This window comes from Mus musculus, chromosome 3, assembly GCF_000001635.26.
Source record: "Mus musculus strain C57BL/6J chromosome 3, GRCm38.p6 C57BL/6J".
Classification (NCBI taxonomy): Eukaryota; Metazoa; Chordata; class Mammalia; order Rodentia; family Muridae; genus Mus; species Mus musculus.
In genome coordinates, this window is record NC_000069.6 from 131,561,239 (window position 1) to 131,582,214 (window position 20,976).

Below are 20,976 nucleotides of genomic sequence, written 5' to 3' on the forward strand. Positions count from 1 at the left end.
GCACACACACACAAAAGAAACATCCATAATGACTTTTAAAAGCATCTTTTGCTTCTATGTGGAGAAGGCAGCAGAGACTGGATGCTCTTTCACCTGATACAGCTAGAAAAACCCAACAAAGGTAGGAGACAGTTTTCCGAGCCTGGGAAGCAGGCAGGACTGAGCAGTAATATCAGATAGTGAACACCCATTAGACGTCGCTTTTGCTAAAAGGAGTGGTCGTCTCCCTGGGCTCACAGGGTCACTAAACGCAGGCTGAAAGCTTAGCATACCTAGTTTTACTTTGTGTCTGTCCCTTTTACTGTTTACCCTGTTTAATTTCTGCCTGTAGCTCTGTTAATCACTCCAGGAATGTTCATCTAACCCCTTTGAGATCTAATCTATCTCATTTTCCTTCAAGGCTCAAGGGACAAAGGTTAGGAGCCACTGTCCTAATCCTGAAGTCATCTGGGGTGGAGCAGTTGTGCATCAAAGGATAGGCCACATCCCACATGCAAAAAAAAAAAAAAAAAAAAAAAAAAAAACCAAAAAAACCAAAAAACCCCCAAAAAACAAACAAACTATCTATGATGGGTAGTCACTACCCTGGAGCTAGAGAAATCTTATGGGTACCAGACTGTTCTCTTTAGGCAAGGAGAACTGATTTTGGTCCCCTTGCAGAACCAGAATTGAGATAATGATCACCTAAGCCACACTCTTTTCCCTGCCTCCAACTTAAAGCTGTACTTAACCTCTACTTAAAGGTAAAATTGCATATCACTACCAAAAGATAAACCTTGGGGGTTACCATAACGATTTATATATTCCCCTCCCCCGACATGCCACACTGACTTAATCTCCATTGCTTTTTCGGCATTACTTAAATTGGTGTATTGTGGCAGGTGATTCCCTGCTGGGCCTATAGGAACCAATGACTTTCTGTAAAACTCCAGTAACAATGGGAAGGTAAACTAAGTCCTAGCCCCAGCCTATTAGCTGTCCCGACCATTGTCCAGGGAGGCGGAGCCAGGGCAGAGATCAACTTTATCTGAACTAAAGAGATGGAACTGTAAGACAGAACAGCAGAGATGGAGGGAGAGAGACTTGAAAAGTGAGCTCCAGAGATCACAAAGTCCACCTGAGCAAGAGCAAGGGGAAGGAGCCAAATCCAGTCAGAGAAATGCCACTTATAAATGTGAAATGCCACTTACAAATGTCCAAGGACAAATGACCCAGAAAGAATCTGTACTCTCACCAGTCCAAGTGAGAAAAACCTTGGCATCGTTGACATATTCACAGGGGGTGCTGAGTAACTGGGAAGAAGTACGGTCAGGATAATTTATAAGTACAAAGAAAAACTTCCTCTCAGGTGTCTCTGGTTAAGAGGGAAACTATAGCAAAACCTATCTTGGAAGAGGTTTCTGTAACATGGATTTGAGATGACATCAGAAAGCAGGACTCAACAGTGTTCAAACTACTGCCCAGGACACGAGCTTGCATCACAAAGATTTGACAGTTAAATTATGCTCAGTGGCTCGACTTAGGTATCAGGAATTCATCTGGCTCTTGCTTTTTGGACACCTGGACGGTGCACTATCATACTGTTGGAAAAGCACTACTGCTACACAGCAAAGTAAAAAGTTGGTTCAACAGCACCTCTCAAGGATTTGTTCTTAAAATACGTTTATAAGCACCGGAACTTAAATACACTCGGTTGTCCCTTTTATTTTGTAGCTGTCCCTTTAGTCTTCTCATTGTGGCCTTTTTGATGGGCGAACGCTTCAACAGAGTTTAGCTGTAAGGACCAATTTAGTCAATTAGGACTCCCATGGCTCCAGCTGTATCTATGCACTATTTCCCTTGAGCAGGAATGGGGGCTCTCTGAGAAATGGCTGGTTCTGGGTGGCACCCGCCCCCACCACCTTAGTCTGAAACTTAGAATCTTTTAAAAGAAAACAATTATTTTTTTAGGTGCATACAAAAGAATAGGTTTCTTTATGACATTTTCATAAATATATGTGATTGGCCTTTGTCCACATTTTCTTGTTTATCATTGTCCTTATTTTTAGTCTTTTAGTCTCATTCTTGTGACTGCTATAAGCAGAATTTAGAATTGTATTGAAATTCAGTCCTATATACTATTAGATTAAGAATCCCCTAGATAGAGCTAAAGGATGGAACACGCCTTGAATCCCAGCACTCAGGAGTGAGAGGCAGGTGGATCTCCGAGTTTGAGGTCAGCCTGGTTTACAGAGTGAATTTCAGGACAGCCAGGGCTATAAAGAGACATCCTGACTCAAGAACACAAAAACAAACAAACCAGAAAGAAAGAAAGAAAGGAAGAAAGGAAGAAAGAAAGAAAGACAAAACAAGCAAGCAATAAAGACATTTTATATATATGGTGGAGGAATAAGATCTGATTTGCATGTTAGAAGTACCTGTCTGACACTATTGAGAACAGAGAGGTTGGCAGAGGAGTGATACTTGTTGTGTGCGTCTCTCTGTGTGCGTGGTGTGTATGTGTGTGTGTGTGTGGTGTGTGGCGCGTGTATCTGTGCAATGACGACTCCTGTTAGACGTGGAGGAGGGAGATTAATTTGAGACTTTGTCAGTGGAGCAAATAGGAACTGACTTGCTAGCAATAGGCTATGCAAGTAAGCCTCAAGTGTTGATTGATATGTGTGTGTGTGTGTGTGTGTGTGTGTGTGTGTGTGTGTGATCACTGGTCGTCATCAGTAGCGGAGTAAGCAGCTAAATTTTGTGAGACTGTGGATGTTTGCAGTTATGGTTATGGTGAGCTTAAAGTTATGGGGATGAGTGCGAAGGGTTATAACTCCTGGAGAAGGCCTCCCCCTCCCAGCCCCATTCTTTTACGAACTGATCATGGACTATATGTGGTTGGAAATGCCCTTTATAGGTGAGCATTCCGCCTTGCGTACCAGGGAACCTGGATTTTAGTCCTCTATGAGTAGCAAGTACTAGAGAAGCCCCTTTGTGGCTAGTCAGCGGCAACAAACACTGCATAGAAATTTCCTGATAGAAAGCGGCTCTCCAAGTGGGAAAGGCGTCACCTTACAAATACTTTCTAATCCTTGATGAGATACAGTTGATGTCAAAAAAACATTGTGCACTGAGTAGGATTGCAAAGCGGTGAGCAACATGTAATGGTGAATTCACTTAAGTAATCCTACTTTTTGCAGGGCTGGGAAACATTTTTTCAAAGTCGGCCTAGTTGACAAGCGCACACATCGAGCCTGTGCAGTGTTTGCGGAAGAAAAGCTAGAGAGCAGCAGGAGCCCACGTCAGCTTCTTCCCCTACCAGCCTCAGCTCTAGGGAGCGTCTCCCACGCCCAGCTCTGCAGGCGTCGCTCCGCCTCGCTCACTGCGCATGCTCAGCATCTGAAGGCTCTCTTCAACAAACCCTCAGACCACGCCCCTCGTCCTGGGTCAAGGCGGAGCTTCAAGCGCCCCTCCTGGTGATTGGATGTTGAGGTCTCGACCCCGCGCCTCCGCTTCGCCCCGCCCTCCACGCTGCTCGGATGCCTAGCTCCAGCCGAGGCGATCACTAGCTGGAGCGCACGTCAGCGCGCGCCTGAGCCCGGGGTGCAGGCCCCGCCCCTTCTCCCTGCTCCGCCCCGCCCCTCGGCCTCTCTCCCACTGCTCGGCCCCGGGGCTCTCAGCAGCAGTGCATCCGCGCTCCGCGGCCATGGAGATTCCTGGGAGTCTGTGCAAGAAAGTCAAGCTGAGCAATAACGCGCAGAACTGGGTGAGTGGTGGCCGCAGGCCGGAGCGCGGGGAGCGTGGGTGGCTGTGGGAACCGCGGGCTGCCCGTGCATCCTGCGGGAGCCGGGGGCGGGGACCCGGGCGGCGGCGGCCGGTGAAGGCGAGTCCAGGCCCGGAGCTGTCCCCTAGGCTGGCGAGGCGGAGGGCTGCGGCGGAGGCAGACGGAGGCGCCTCTGCACGTTCCGGGTGTGCTTGGCCCAGGTTTGGGTCGGTCTCCGAGTCTTTACGTTTCTGAGTTGCAGTGTACTGAGAGAATAACAATGTGGTCATTCATGGATCGGGACTGCAGGACTGAGGTTCTTTGTGTCTCTGTTTTAAATTGGAATGTCGGACACAGACATACTTTTAAAGACTCGATTTCTGGTGACAGTTAGGTGTGGGAAGATTAATAGTTTCTAACATTGAACAGCGAGTGCCAGTTGGCTTCATTGGCCAAGTGCTATGGCTTCAGAGGGTCGTTTACTTCTGTAGTTTATTCATTGGTGGTGGCAGCTAAGATGGTAAGCGCGAAGCTGGAGACCATCCAACTTTGGAGGCTGCAAAGGCCCTGCTTCAGCGTTAGATGGATTTTTTTTTTCTTTTATTCCGCAGGTAACAGGATCATGAAGTTTAATTTAATCTTGTAAATCATCACCTGCCCTTGGTGAGTCAGGAGAAAGTTAAAAAAAAAAACGCTGTTTCAGGCTAGTGTTCTTTTGAAGTCATTGATTTGCCACGTCTGCTGTCAGATTCAAGAATTCTCACTGTCTTCTTTCATCCTTTACCTTAACTTCTTAGAAGGTGAGAGGGATGTGAGATAAAAGGGAGATTAGGAGGTTGGAAGGGACAGACTCCTGGCGTGGGCTCCAGTCCCCCGCCTTGCTGTTTGTAAGTTGGGTGATCTTGAGGACAGTCACTCCACTCTGAATCTCAGGTGACTGGAGGGTGTAACAGTGTGTCCTTCTCAGGATTGTCTTTCTGAGTAGAGAAGATAACGAAGGTGAAAGAGCAACGAAACCATTGCTCTGAAACTCCGATTCAGCATCACTATTGTTGCTAACAGGATTTTACGGATAGGGAGGTAAGTTGACTAAATTGGAGTATTTCAAAGAAGTTTCAGTAATACTGTCTGTCTATAAGTCATTTATTTAAAGATCATTTTGTTATTTTTTGAGTCTGAGTGTTTTCCCTGTGTGTATGTGTATGCACCAGGTGCGCGCCTGATGTTCCAGAAGGGTGTGTAGGATCCCCTTCGGGCTGCAGTTACAGGTAGTTGTGAGCCACCATTGTGTGTGTTCTGGGGATCCTCTGTAAGAGCGAGTGCTGTCAACTGCTGAGCCAACTCTTCTGCTGCCCTAATTCATTTATGTATTACATTATTTGCTAATGTAGAGATCCATATTTGACAGCTATAAAAAACCATGGGGCTCAGGGCTTGCTTTGCAGTTGCCCATGGCAACTGATTGTTAAGGGCATATGTTTTTATGGGCCACAGTGAGTGGCCTAAGATAGGAGTTTTATTGCAGTTTAGAGGCAAGGTTAGTTTGGCCCCAGGGGTTTTTATGAGTTTATGGAGAACCTCATATTTCTGAGGTGGGTGGAGCCATTACATCCCTGAGCGGAGACATGTTTGACTACTGAAGGTAGTTTTTGTTGGGGAGCAGAGATAAAGATGGGGTGGAGCAGGGTTGTGTAATGTAAATGTTTGGCTAAAGAGTTAGGGTGATTTTTCTAGGAGATTTGGAATGGAGTTAGAATTTTTTAAATTTTTCTGAACTTTCCTTTTTTTCCAGTCTCTAAAAGAATGACCTCCTCTAACACACTTAACTCATCCGATGGGTGTGAGTGTAAAAAAAAAAATCTATGCACTATTATGTTAATGTTCTCATTCCATAAAACGGGCAATCCAGGAAGACTGGTTTGCAGAGGAAATGCAGGCACCGACTGTGCCATCGTGAGGATTAAGTTGGCAGACTAGAAGCCTGGTTGACATAGCCACACTGTTTAAGGTGTTCTTGTTGGCCAATCCGGTGTGAACAGTTGAATGGCTAGCTAAAAGCAGGAAAGAAACGGACAGGAAAGACCAGACTAGACTGAGGCGATGACAGGGAGAGAGACATTAAAAGATGGTCCTGAAGTTTTGATCTGGACGTTGGGAGGTAGGCTGAAATGTTGTATCTACGTTAACTTGTTGAGTTTTTGCAGTGTTTCCCTGGGTGGGGTTTAAAAACCAGGACCCTGAATGTGTCCATGTGCTGTCCCAGAACTCATAGAGTTACCACATGTAGCGTCTCCATTTTATAAATGAGGAAACGGAGGGACAGGGTTAGATCGTGGTAAACAGCCAAATGAAAGAAAGGCTACATTAGATCGTGGTAAACAGCAATCTCGGCCAGTGAGTCAATTTCCAGACTTGAGACAGTTTGCAGATCCAGAACCCCTTGAATGAAGGGGTGGCCAGGTTCCTCTGAGGAAGGATCTTGATAAGACACTCAAAGGTTTTGCTGTTACCCTTTCTCCAGTTCTTCCCCAGAGGGACCTACGGCCTTTTACAAGGGTAACTGTACACTGGGGAAAAGGAAATAATCAGACCACCAAGAGCAGCAGCAGCAGTGGAGTACAGGCATCTGGAGCCTAGAGGATGTCCAACCGAGTCATGCCATTATAAATTTCACCTCTCCTGTGCTGACCATTACTGGGTATGTTATTATAAACATTCTTTTGTCTACGCTGTCCATTATAATAACTAGAATCACCTTGTCTCGGGCAATTCAGTGCTGCCACCTGGCCCTTGTTACCTCGGAATCCAACTAAACCCAGTGAATTTAATTCATCTAATTGAGCAGAAGCATCTCCAATGCTAAGATCTGGCACAAGGAAAAGGGAAAGAACAAAACCCTTCAAATGTGCTGGTGCCCCTCTCACCAATTTGCGTCTTATAGAGCTGGTGAAAGGCATATCTTCTGGACCTTCCCATTGTGGACAATTATGCTTTACACAATATATCCACTCTAGCATTGCAATTTCCCTAAGTCTTAAAATCCCTTCATCAACACTAAGCCATGGAATATCAGGCATCTCCAAGTCATTTCCAGTAGGCCATCTTTTGATAAACACCTCAGCCAACCATTCAAACAAACTTTTGACACCTTTTTTAACTATGCGAGCTTCCGTATTAAACCTAGAATCTCTACTCAGAGGACCCATGTCAATAAACTCAGCCTGCTCTAGTTTTATGTTCCTTCCACCCTTATCCCACACCCTTAAAATCCATTCCCACACATATTCAGACACAAGTGGCTGAAGAGCCCTGTGAAGAGAACATGTTTAAGGAATTCCAATACCCTTGATTGTCAATTTATAGATCTCAGAAAGCATGTTTTAACCCTCCCCCAACTTCAGGCTTCAGGGACAGTGCTGAAGGCTCATGGTCATGCTCACCAGGTGACCTTCCTGTCCACTTAAAACTTGTCTCCATCAGGACCCTGAATCTTCTCACCTCTCACTGGTCAGTGTTTAAGACTAGGATAATCTTAAGTCTACTGAAAGTTCTCTGCAGAACCAATGTTTTCCACTCAAATCAGTTGAGAGCCCAAATCAGGATCCACATATCATTCATTGTCATTAGATCTCAATACCTTACAAGAATAAGTTTGTTTCCAGAGCCTAATGTATGATATAAACCACAGTTTCCAGAATATGCAAAACTTGTAGCCCAACTCGAATTCTAAGCCTGTATCTGAAGGGACAGCCTTAGCTGAAATTGTAATTTTGTGTTCAGAGAAATTGAATCACCTGTATAACTTAAAAGAAAAAGACATAAAAATAAGTGGAGAAATATAAATTAGATGTCAGTAATATGATTTGTTTAGCTTAATATAGCCCAGATATTTTCACTGAATTTATATTTTTAATATATATACAAGCTCAGTGCTATTTGTGATCAGTGTAAAGTTACTGATGCTTTAAGCCTTTTTGGTATGTACCGGTCTGGAGGGTATTTTGCATTTATCACACATCTTAGTTCCGGGTCGGCACTTCGCACTTGCTCTCTGGGACCTGGGCACATTGTTACAGGTATTAAACTAGGCTAGGCTAGGAGTAAAGACCTAGTAGTAGCTTTGAGCAGGACTTAGGGTGTTAATTAACATATTGAGAACAGGTTCTAAGCTTTAGACACTGCATTCTGCTGAGGAGCAGGAAAAAGAAATTGCTTCACAGAAGTCTTAAGTAAGAGATAAGAAAATGTAGTGTCCTGATGGGAGGAAGCTCGTTGTTCAGCTGTTACCATATACCAACAGGTGTAGTAAAGAAAAACCAAGAGTCTGTTTTCTACAGGAGCCTCCTTTGATGTCTGAAATGTAACAAATGTCATTCTCTAGTTGATACAATCTTGCTTGCAATGGGGACAGTTTCCCTCTACCCTTTGTAACCTGTCACTTGACTCTGGGAAGCTTGGGGCTGCTTGTTTGAGACTCAAGTGTCACCCTTCCATAGAATCGTATCCAGCTGAACCCCCTGCTCAGGTTAGCTTTATGGTGGACTGGGTTGTACAAGGGCATCTTCTTGCTAGAGTTGTTACCGTTCTTCCCTCAGAGAAGTCTGAAGTGGAGCAGAAGATTCTGAACCACACATAGGTAGCCGCATTCTGGTTTCCTGATTCCCTCTCCGACCACTCCCCAAAGCCCCGCAGCTCAGCACATCTTCCTTTTTACACATCACATCCTTAGGGTTTTATAGTTTGCTGCTGCCTGGGCTGCCTGGATGGCCCCTTAGTGAGACGCTTCCGAGCTTTGGGCTGTTTGACCTTAAGTATGTCGCCACGTGGACCTTTTCCATACTCCCTTGTTCCTGGGTTGAATTGCTCGTACAGCTCCATATGTGGTGATGCTATCCTGTATCCTGTTGACATGTTTCATTAGAGATGTTTTGTATCTGCTGAGCTCCCATGTGGCCAGAAGGTAGACGGGTAGGGTGTAGAGTAGCCCTGGTGCTCTTGACAACATAAATCTTTAGTCTGTTTAAGTAAGGGAATGAACGGCATAGATGGAAAGCTTTAGATTGAAGTTCTGTCCCTTAACCATCTGTACAGTCCTGGGCACAATCCCTGAACTCATCTGTGCTTCATCCCCCTCATCTGTAATACAGACAAAACAACCATCATCATAGCCGGGCTAAATTATAATGTGTCAAGGGTACAGAGGACCCATAGGTCAAAGGTTAAAGACTTTGTGGTCCTCAGCACTGTTGAGTACTGTTCTTGCTACTATTTAATAATAATTAATCAAATGTTTAATACCTGCTTTGTTTTTGCCTCTGTTCCTCATCATGGGTGTGCAGAGGCAGAAGGGCCAAAAGGAGTTCTGCCCTGGTGGGTCTCACCTTCAACTTGAGAGACAACCAAATCAATGACTAATTGTACATTTGTCACTTTGTTCTGTACTGCTCTGGTCCTCTCAGAAGGCCAGCATCCCATTCTGGAGGTGGAGGAGGGCTGAGATGGTACAGAGTGACTCAGGCTTAGGTGGGACACAGGAACCATTGTCCTCCATCTAGGCTGGGGCAGGTGTTGGTCTTCTTAAGTCTACAGTCTGGGAGCTGATGCTATAGGAAGTGCCTAGAGAAAAGGGAAAGCTCAAATTCGACCAAGAAGCACACTTTTAATGCTGACTAATGTGGTTTGCATAAATATCCTTCAGAAGCCCATGTGTCAATGGCTGGTTGCCAGCCCATGTGCTGTTGGTAGGTGGTAGAACCTTTAAAAGGTCCTGGTGGGAGGAAGTCTGGTCTTTGGGGGCATTCTTGAAGGGGTGGTTGGAATCCTGCCCACTTCCCAGATGCTATATGGTGGGCATCTTGTTTCTCATGTCTTCACCATTAGTGCTCAGAGCAGTGGGTCCCAGGGACTGTGGCCTGAAGCTCCTGAAATCCATGAGACTGTATTGATTTCTGTTACAGTAATCGAAGGCTGACTAATGTTTATTTAAAAAGGTGACAGTAATGTTTGGAAGGGTCTTTGTTGTCTAGTATGGTAGCCACTAACCACACGTGGCAACTTCATTACATAAAACACCTAGTTCCTTAGTTGTACTGACCATGTATCTAGTGCTGTAAGTATAGCTGATGATCACTCCAGCCTAGAACTTTCCATCTGTGGGAGGTCTAAGTCTAGCCTTGGAACCACTGCCCTCTCTTTTCTTTTATTCTCCTCCTCTATGTATTTGTGTCTTTTTACTTTCTTCCCAGGGCAAGGCATTTCCAGAGTCATTTCCACTCTGCAGTTTTGTTTTTGGGCGGTGTGGCACAGGGTGTCTAGCTGTGTTGGCTTTCCTTTTAGCATGGTAGCTTTTTTTAACCTTTGAAGTAACCCACATGTTTCTACCACAGTGAATTTTGAGGCAGATTCTCTTCTCAGTGTTTGTCAACTGGGTGAGATTTTTGCCACCTTTAGGGTAGTTAGCAATTCTGAAGGTCTCTCTGTCTGTCTGTCGTTTCTTCTTCTTCTTCTTCTTCTTCTTCTTCTTCTTCTTCTTCTTCTTCTTCTTCTTCTTCTTCTTCTTCTTCTTCCTCGTCCTCCTCTTCCTCCTCCTCCTCCTCTTCTTCCTCCTCTTCTTCCTCTTCCTCTCCTTCTTCCTCTCCCTCTTCCTCCTCCTCCTCCTCCTCCTCCTCCTCCTACTCCTTCTCCTCCTCCTCCTCCTCCTCCTCCTCCTCCTCCTCCTCCTCCTCCTCCTCCTCCTCCTCCTCCTCCTCGTCGTCTTCTTCTTCTTCTTCTTCTTCTTCTTCTTCTTCTTCTTCTTCTTCTTCTTCTTCTTCTTCCTCCCCCCTCTCTTTCTTATTTTTTCTTTCTTTTTTTTGTGGCATTGAGGGGATGATGCTTCTGATATCTGTTGGGTAGAGGCCAAGGCTGCTACTAAATATTTACCATCACAAGGAACTTTCAAAGTCAAGGATTACTAGCTCTCAACAGTCACTGATGCTGAAGTCGAGTCTCCACGGGCGATTGTGGAATCGCCGTAATAGAGCAGTGGATATGGTGGTGGCTGGAGGTTTCCATGGATGTTGAGTACTGAGTACTGGTTGCAGCTATGTCTCTGGTAGTCAGGCACAGTGCTGGGGCCATGACCACGGGCCTTACAGGGTTAGATATTGCTAGCATTGGGGATCTCCAACAATGGGAATTATGGACACAGAAGGCATGTCTTTAAGCCCTTTAGGGAGCAACACTAGTGGTAACAGTGGTGGGCTAGCTGCATAGGTCTCACACCCCAAGGTACAAGATCCTTGGTTCTTCAGGTCTCAGCAGTGACACATCATACTGTGGGCCACCTGTCCCGCTCTGGTACAGAGAACTACGTGGACTTGTGTTCTGAGGCCACAAGTACAAAGCTGGGTTAGAGAGGTTGCATTGTGGGAGAGACTGGAGCCAGGACAGTAATAGGTTAGGGATGGGCTGGACCACATCTTGACCAGGTTCCTGTTAGCTTATGTGTACCTCCTGTTCCTTGTTTAATCCCAGATGTCCTATTTGTCCCCAGAAGATGGACTCAGGGGTCCCTGGGCCTTTCATTCCTTTCCCTATTGTAACCACACTGAGTAAATATCCTGGCAATTCTCTAGTTGGTATAGCGATGGTAACTGATGAAGCCTAGCTCGTTAGGGTTCCCGGACTCACACTTTCATCTTAGAGGCCCCAGTAACACCAGAGATGGTGAGATGTAGAAACTTTTGGACCCAAGGCGGGAAGGACTTCAGCAGTGGCTCCTTTCAGCCTGGCAGCAGGCTGTGGTGGTTCTGGAGGTGGGGTGGGCAGTGTTAGGGTCTTTTCTAATGCTGAGATTTACTGTGGACTTTATGCAGCCCTTCAGGCTAGGTTCAAATCTGTGATGACCGTGGTACTGTCGAATTGTTGGTGTCTTGATGGTGGAGTAGTTGGACTCTCCCATCATCCTTTCTCCCTAGTTCCAGGGCCAGGTTTACCTTAGGCTTTGTTCTTTGCCCTGCACACCAGGTCTGTGTCTTACTGGGTTCCCACCTCTGCCTTGATGAGCTCCTGGGTCCCTCTTTAGTCACTTAGGTTGAACTTGGAGCTCTTTATTTGTTTATAATTTTGGTTCTTTCTTGTAGATAAGGTGAGTAATGGACATCTTTACTTGGCTGCTTTGGACTTCTCCAAATTCAGATTTGTTTATTTTAATAGCTACTTTTTTTTTTTTTTAATCTGTTTCCTTGTTTTGATAAGGTCTGATGTAGTCTATGCTGGCATCACACTTTCTGTGTGACTGAGGTTTGTCTTAAACTCCTAACTACTTGCCTCTACCTCCCTGGGCCTGGATTACAGGTGTGTGAACTGCCGCTCCTGGCTTCAGATTTATTTTTAAATGTGAAAAGTATCAAGTATATGTAAACAAAAACTTTCTTGTACCCAGACTACCTAAGTTTTCTGCCAGAATCATTTTCAACATAGTAGGCAAGAAACCACCTGGTGACATTCTCTTTAGTGACTGAGTGAGCTAGCTTCTATGTATCTTGTACTTTCTATCATCCATTAACTTCAGCAGTTTATAGTTTGTTGGGTAATTTTTTATGTGGTTGACCTCAAATTTAATAAGAAAAAGAAGGAAATATTTCATAGGAACAAAACACAGTGAAACACATTAGATACAGGTCTCTTCTTGTCTAGGAGCAGAGTGGCTTGGAAACATCCCAACACAAAATAGGCAAGTCAAACAGGTTTGGCGAGTGGAGGACATTTACCTTGGAGTGCCCTCTTCATTCCTTTCCGGCAGACACCTAGCTCCCTTCTGGGCAGCACTGATGGGAGCCCATGATAGAGAGGTTCTCTGCTTTTTCACAGAAGGCAGGCCGAGAGGCTGGCATCTAAGTCTGGAACCTCTCAGGCTTGAAATGAATGCATAGCTGCCAAGCTTCCTCTCCTTCAGCAATGCATCCAGATCCCCATACAGATTTCCATAGGTGATTATTATGTAGTATAATGTAACATACTAATACATCTAGTATAATTTTATTGGGAGTACAGCTATTAGTCAAATTGGTGGGAGAAGGGTGTAGCTCTTGTGGAATGCTCATGAAAAGAATCTTCACGTTGTTCCTTTGGCCTCTGGAGGTTTCCTACCTCAGGGCAGTGAGCAGTGAAAGTCACTTGGGCAGGAGACGCTTTTTTCCGTGCACATTCACATGCTTTCCCTGTGCGTGATGACGAAAGGCAAAGTGGGAAGACAGCCTTACCTTCAGGCACTTTTATAAACAGCATCTGGAGAAGAGTACATAGATGATCTGGGTGGAAATTGATTCCTTAAATATAGTCTCAGGCTGGAGAGATGGCTTAGCTATTTAAGAGAGCTCTGGTTTTCCCAGAGGACTTAAGTTTGGTTCCCAGCACCCACATTGGCTGGGTTACAACTGCCTGTAACTCCAGCTCCGTGGGATCTGACGTCATCTTCTTGTCTCTGCAGGTCCCTGCACACACAGGTATACTCACATATACATAAATAAGAATTGAAAGAAAATTCAGTGAGTGATGGCTTGTGTCTATTCTGTCAGCTTTGGGGAGGTAGAAGTGGGAGTATCAGGAGTTCAAGGCCATCCTTGACGACCTGGTGAGTTCAGAGCCAGTCTGGTGTCCATGAGGCAGTGTCTCAGAAAGATAAGAAATGTAGTGATTGGTGGACATCAGCAGGATAGCAGGAGTTTCAAGTGTTTGTTCTCTGGTAAAAGATGAACAACACCATATACAGAATGACCTTCAAGAACCACAGACGTCACTTGAGGTATCATAGCACATGAGCATAGCATAGAGTAAGAAAAGATAAACGGCAGTTAAGGCAGGGGGATGATTTTGTATTCTGTACACACTCTCCTGATTCACGCAGCACAGCTTGGAGAGAGATAATGTCTGCTTGAGACAGTATCTCTCTCCTGAATGAGCATCTGATGTCGTCTAAATGCTGTCTGCTTGGGACAAGGAGACTGAATGAGCATCTGGTGTAGTCTAAACTAACATGGAACTCATGCAAGTCAAATCCAGCCCTTGTTTCGTTCCTGCAGCCCCAGTGGCCAGGTTGGGACCTGTAGGTGGTCTCCACACCTAAGCTAGCCCCATGTAGTATTTTGCAGCCTAGATTCCAAGCTTGCCACAATGTTGGAGTGACTGTAGCAGCTTTTGTTAACACATATGCACCAAACATTGGGGCTTACAATTTTTTAAGCACTGATGGGCATAGTCAAGTTGGTCTTGATAGAACCGTAGTGGGAGATTTCAGTTTCCCACTCTCACCTTCAGATAGGTATTTATGATGGCTAATCAAGAAGATATAAGCAATGTAAGCAGCTCCTTAGCAGTCAGTGAGTTAAAGCAGTGATAAAAACCTCTCAACAAAGACTGGGTCTACATGGAGTTACTGATGAACCTTTAATGAAGAGCTAACCAGTGACCCACAAATCTTTCATAAAACAGAAGGACACAGTCACTCTATGACTCCTGTGTTACCCTGACTCTAAGCCCAGGAAGAACTTAGTTGTAACAAATAATATTATTTTAAATGTAAGCAGGAACTTAATATGGCAGCAGTTTTTCTTAACCCTAGCTAGTTCCCAAATAACGACAGAGAGATTTATTTACAACTTAAAAGCACAATAACTAGGCGTTATACTTCTGTTCTAATCCTCTAACCTAATTTTGCTTCGTTCCATCTAAAATCCCCATAAATCCTGAACTTAGGGTCTCCATGCTCCAGCTGAACTCTGGTGATGTCTCCTTCCGAATGTCCCTGCCCCACTCTCTTCCCAGATGCTTCGCCCTAGTCTCTCCATTGCCTAGGGTTTTGTCTTTTTTGGCTTTCTGGTTGTACTACTTAAAGTTAGGGTTTCTCGGCTCTGATGAAACACTATGACCAGAAGCATCTTGGGGAGGAAAGGTTATCTGTGCCATCATTGAACTCAAACAGGGCAGGCAAGAGCTGTTGCAGAAGCCGTGGAGGAGCACTGTTTACTGGCTTGTTCCTGGCTTGCTCAGCCTGCTTTCTTATAGAACCCAGGACCACCAGCCCACTGTGCTACCACCCACAGTGGTGCTCAACCACTAGTTAACAAAACACTCTACAGTCTGATCTTCTGGGGGGTCAGAGCTTCAGCTGAGGCTCTCCTCTTAATGACTAGGTTTTGTCAGCTTGACATAATGCTAGCCGACACACCACTGTTGGTTATAGAGTTTCAGACCCAGAGTCAAGACAATTCATAGACATTGGGCATCGTGTGTGTGTGTGTGTGTGTGTGTGTGTGTGTCTGTGTGTGTGTGTGTCTGTGTGTGTGCGTGCTGACTAGTCACAATAAGCCAGGAAATGAAACCATCCCAGATGTTCATCAGCAGATAAATGGATGAAGAAAATGTGGTCCATGTGTACAATAGGGTTTTATACAGCCATAAGGAAAAATATAAGATCCAGCAATACCACTCCTGGGCATATATCCAGAAGATGCTCCAACTTGTAATAAGGACACATGCTCTACTATGTTCATAGCAGCCTTATTTATAATAGCCAGAAGCTGGAAAGAACCCAGATGTCCCTCAACAGAGGAATGGATACAAGAAAATGTGGTACATTTATACAACGAAATACTACTCAGCTATTGAAAACAATGAATTAATGAAATTCTTAGACAAATAAATGGATCTGGAGGATATCATCCTAAGTGAGGTAACCCAGTCACAAAAGGACACACATGATATGCACTCACTGATAAGTGGATATTAGCCCAGAAGCTCAGAATACCCAAGATACAATTTGCATATCACATGAAACTCAAGAAGAAGGAAGACCAAAGTGTGAACACTTCAATCCTTCTTAGAAGGGGGAACAAAATACCCATGGAAGGAGTTACAGAAACCAAGTTCAGAGCAGAGACTGAAGGAAAGACCATCCAGAGACTGCCCCACCTGGGGATCCATCTCATAAACAACCACCAAACCCAGACACTATTTCAGATGCCAACAAGAGGTTGCTAACAGGAGCCTGATATAGCTGTCTCTTGAGAGGCTCTGCCATTGCCTGACTAATACAGAAGTGGATGCTCACAGTCATTCATTAGACAGAGCACAGGGTCCCCAATGAAGGAGGTAGAGAAAGTACCCAAGGAGCTGAAGGGGTTTGCAGCCCCCCTAGGAGAAACAACAATATGAACTAACCAGTACCCCTAGAGCTCCCTGGGACTAAACCACCAATCAAAGAAAACACACGGAGGGACTCGTGTCTAGCTGCATATGTAGCAGAGGATGGCCTAGTTGGTCATCAATGGGAGGACATCAGTTGGTCCTGTGGAGGTTCTATGCCCCAGTATAGGGTAATGCCTGGGCCAGGAAGTGGGAGTGGGTGTGTTGGGGAGCAGGGGAGAGGGGAGAGGATAGGGAATTTTTGGAGGGGGAACTAGGAAAGGGGATAACCTTTGAAATGTGAATAAAGAAAATATCTAATAAAAAATAAAAAGAAAAGAAAAATATAACTCTTACATTTGCAGGAAAACAGATGAAATTGATAATCATTATCTTCTGTAAAATAAGCCAGCTTCACACAAATAGTTTATATTTACTCTTGCACCTAAATTTAAAATTGTAAGCAAATTTTGTTTGTATGTGTGTGTCACACACACACACACACACACACACACACACACACACACACACACATATGCACCTTTATTCATAGCTTACAGAACTATAAAGTAGATCTTAATAGAGAGATCTTCAGGGAGGTAGAGAATAGCGAGAGTTCCAGGCAGAAGGAAAGGAGAGGTGATGTTAATTGGGGGGAGAGAGTGCACTAGTGAAGGAGGGGTGTGTGGGGAGGGTAGGAGCCAAGCGTCATTTACACATGGTATGAAGATGCCATGAAGGTGTGTGTGTGCGTGTGTGTGTGTGTGTGTGTGTGTGTGTGGTGGTTGTCAGGAGTTGAAGGGATTATGAGGGAAGGGGGGTGTCTTAGTTAGGGTTTTACTGCTGTGAACAGACACCATGACCGAGGCAACTCTTAGGAGGACAACATTTAATTAGGTCTGGTTCACAGGATCAGAGGTTCAGTCCATTATCATCATGGTGGGAACATGGCTGTGGCCAGGCAGACTTGGTACTGGAGGAGCTGAGAGTTCTACATCTTGATCTGAAGGAAGCCAGGAAAAGACTGTTTTCTGAAGGCAGCCAGGAGGAGGCTGTCTTCTACTCTGGGCAGAGCCTGAGAACTAGGAGCCATCAAAGCCCATCCCCACAGTGACACACTTCCTCCAACAAGGCCACACCGACTCTTACACAGCCACACCTCCTAATAGTGCCACTCGTCATGGGCCAAGCATACTCACACCACCACAGGTAGATGCTCTAAATACACTATATGCATGCATGAAATTACTAAAAAAATTAAAAAGAAATCCTGATTAAAAAATATCCAGTAACCCTCTCCCCACAGAATTAGAAAACCAATCAGGTAACTGGTAAAAAACTTCAGAAAGTCTCAGATAACCAAAGCTGTCTTAGTAGAAGAGAACCGAGCAGGAAGCATCATCCTGCTTGACTTTAGAAATACTGTAAGGCTGTGGTGATCCAGACACACATTAAGCCACAGGGGAAGAGGTGAGAGTCCAGAATTAAGTCCACACACAGTTAGTTGAGTTTTGACAGAGGTGTCAAGAGTACACAATATAGCAAAGACCCTTTCTTTCGTTTAGTGCTGTTAGAAAACTGCATGTCCCCATGCAGGTGAAGGCGCCTTGCAGCCCTGCCTTTAGGAGCCGCTGCCTTTACCATTCTGCTGAAGGAAGCACTCCTCCTACACTCTCCCTTTCTCTTCTACTCTGCTTTCTTTTTAATGAGGTTTGGTTGACTTCCCAGTTAAATATAAGGCCATTGAGGGTGGAAACTTTATTTACTTGCCATCCTGGACGGACCTTAGTAATTGCTGGTTGAATGAATGATTGACCAAATAAGTGTGTGAAAACAACGAGTGCTGGAATATTCCAGATTCTACTCCTGCTTATGAGATCTTGGGCAAATTATTTATTAAGTTTTCTCAAGTTTAACGCCTTCCATAAAACTACAGTAGCTAGAGTACACATGTCACTGGGTTGCTGTGAGGATTAAGTTGGCTGTAAATATTAGATGCTAAACATTATAGAAGTGCGTTGAAGAAATTGAAAGTGATTTTAGCTTTTCCTTGCATTTGGCATCCTATAAGGGGTGCTGATTTTATGTTTACCTGTTATTAGATGCCGACCTTTTAAAGGACTTGTGTGATCTAGAGCTCTTGTTTTCCTTTTCCTTTTTTCTAGGGGATGCAGAGAGCAACCAACGTCACCTATCAAGCCCACCATGTCAGCAGGAATAAGAGAGGGCAGGTGGTGGGGACCAGAGGTGGCTTCCGTGGTTGCACAGTTTGGCTGACAGGTATGGTCAAGAGAGCAGTGAGTGGGTGTGGTGGTGCGGGCCTGGAAGCCCAGGAGTGAGTTCAGGGCCAGCCTGAAACATGTAGCAAGACTGTGTCACACAACAGCAATGACAAGACTAGAAGATGACCTCAGTGGGTGACTTGAAATGGAACAGGGCCATGGGTACCTAGGTGCCAGTGGGCACATAGGAATCAACACAGGGACAGGTAATGGCAGTGAGGTAGGGGGACCAGACACAAGCTGCGCCCTTCCCTGGGAGTAGTGGCTCTCAGTATTCCCATGAGGTGCTCAGGTCCATTGCTTGGATTTTCTAGGAAACTGAAATCCACATTCCACTTAAGATTACTTCTGAGGTTTTCCTCAAACATTGTGTCCGGTGTAGGGGGCCCTCCTCCCCAATACCATAAACCACTGCGTAAGGGCAGATCACAGCGGCTGGTGGGAGGATGCTCATCCCCATGCCAGGATGTCACACGTCCTGCTCTCCACATGGCACAGGTCCCACATAGCCACCATAAACCAAATTGAAATTTAAAAGAGATTTCTTTTCTCGTGTTTAGTTGCTTCCCTAGGATATGTCCTGATGCTAGTTTAGGTCCCTTTTCTGGAGGCATTAGTTGACCAGATTGCACTTAGGTAATGTTTCTTGGGAAGTGTTTTTACATTGGCTGGATCCTAGTTCCTAGAGCCATTGTAACGGGTTATCTGAAACCAGTGGCTTCAAGCAACAGCCACTCTTGATCTGCAGGCCAGTCACAGTTCTGGGCGGTCGGTGGCATCTCTCCACTCCTTTCCTGGCATCTGGGTCATCTATAAATCACTGCCCTTGCATGGTTTATAGACATACTCTTTCAGTCTCTCCTTACAAGGACAAATACTGAGTTTGGGGTGCAGAGACTGTGTGTAGTTACAGTAGCAGTCTGAGGTCCTGGTGGCTGTGAGTACCTGGTGGGGAGGATGGTACAGCCATTTTTTTTTTTTTATGACTTTTTTTCTCGTTTATTGGATGGTATCCCAAGGCACGTGTCAACATGATCCAATTCATATTCAGCCAATTAGAGAACCCAAAGAAAAGGAGCTTGTCATAATCACCTGAGAGGTACTGATACTCTGGGACAAAAGGTACATTATTACTACACAAAATATGGAGGAATTTATTGCAGTGGAAGCCATAACTTAAACTAGACAGTACACAACGGAGAGGCTCCAGTCCACCACCATTTTGAAAACAATTAAGCTTTGCCTTCTGCCAGAAAGAGGGAAAATAGCTCGGTACAGCCATTTTGCCTTCTTTAGCTTTGTAGAAGTTTAAGAGCTTTACATATATTGATTTTCTTTCCTGCCTTTTTCTTTCAGCCTCTCGTTTTTCAGCAGTGTTTATTCTTTAAGTCTGTATGTACTCCTAGACTGTGTAAGCAGACTCTTCTGTTATAATTATGGCTATCTGTTTTGAACACAAAACTTAGAATTTCAGATTTCTTTTTTCCTGCCAGCACTTGGTTCTCAAACAGTACTTAAAACTGATAAAAATCCTGAGCATAATCTCCACGTTTAGTCCTCACACCCAGGAGGCTGAGGCAGGAGGCTCGCTCAGCATTCAGTGCTGATGTGGACTATAAAGTGAGTTTCAAGCCATCCTGGGGTCTGTGGCAAAACCGTGATTCAATTGAACAAAACAAAACAATCAACCAAGCAAACAACAACAACAACAACAGCCAAACAAAAGCAGCTGGAAAAGTAGCTGAGCCCTCCTGTCTTCACCTCTGCCCTGCTGTTGGATCACAGTCAACCAAAGCCTCGGGGAGTGGGATGGCGAGCGGCCTCTGGTTACTCAGGACTGCGAAGGCTGAATTCAAGGGACTCCAGGGCTCCCTTGGTTGTAGTCAAGGTCCTTTGGCTGTAGTGACCTTGTTAGGCGTCCTTGTTAGGTGGGAGCTCAGCTGATTGACTGGAACAAGCTGGTGATCTCTGTAGCAGACCGGTCTCACTGTGTTCTCTAGCTGGCATCTGCAAGTTCATCCAACACAGACAAGTCACAGATGCACGTCTAGCTTAGCCTTGGAAAGCCGTAATATATATAGTTCACAGTGTATATATATTTGGCTACAGTGAGCCCCTCAGCCAGCCCAGACTTAAGAGGGTGCCCTGAGATAGTTTGTGTTGAGGGGACAGTGGCAGGGCACACTGTAGAGGAGCTTGTAGGGTAGGCTATCCTGTTGTAGCTGTCTTTGGGGAAACAGGGTCTGCTAATGCGTTAAAGCGGCTGCCCCTCTAGATATCCCCCCAGTGTGCCAGTTTCTTTCTTTAGCCCTCATTGCCATGATTTTGTTCTAAGTCATTAGCATGCTAGCCGTCTACATTCATCTCTTGTCTTACTGTTCTCTTGACTCTGATGTGTAATTACAGGTTCCAGGGTGGGGAAGTGTTTGTATATAAATGTTTGCTTTTTCCTAGTCATGAGAGCCGAGTGAATGGAAATTAGAATTTCCTGGTCAGAATAGTTAATTTATGAATTGACTGCCCAGTGGTTTATCGTGGTTTATAAGATCCTGGAACATGGAGGAGGTAAATGCAGCCACCTTTCGCCTTCCTTTTCCTTTCCTTGTTGTTATATGTAACTCGGCATTTGACTGTAAAAATGTGGCATGTGGCCAAGTAAATACACCTACTAGCCATGGCACAGAAGTTGGTTAATAAGTTTTGGGGCTTATTGGTGATTTCTGGGTTAAGTTATCAAAGATAGATGCTTAAGAACAATATATCCAGACCCCACCCCCCAAATCATAA

General features: G+C 44.9%; 1 protein-coding gene across 6 annotated transcripts in view; it reads left to right on the forward strand.

Moving 5' to 3' along the window:
• Positions 1-3,525: 3,525 nt before the first annotated feature.
• Positions 3,526-20,976, forward strand: part of Papss1 (3'-phosphoadenosine 5'-phosphosulfate synthase 1) — a 78,908-nt gene continuing 61,457 nt past the window's right edge. Inside the window, exons 1-5 of one of the 6 annotated variants that reach the window (XM_030252606.1) lie at positions 3,835-3,969; positions 4,354-4,542; positions 4,710-4,822; positions 6,264-6,440; positions 18,073-18,187. In XM_030252606.1, the coding sequence (XP_030108466.1) occupies positions 18,076-18,187 (112 nt within the window). In that variant the 5' untranslated portion in view covers positions 3,835-3,969; positions 4,354-4,542; positions 4,710-4,822; positions 6,264-6,440; positions 18,073-18,075. Of the gene's footprint in view, positions 3,746-3,834; positions 3,970-4,353; positions 4,543-4,709; positions 4,823-6,263; positions 6,441-18,072; positions 18,188-20,643; positions 20,755-20,976 lie in introns of those variants that run through there. The other 5 variants (XM_030252605.1, NM_001289479.1, NM_001289478.1 and 2 more) reach the window with 5 other exon arrangements.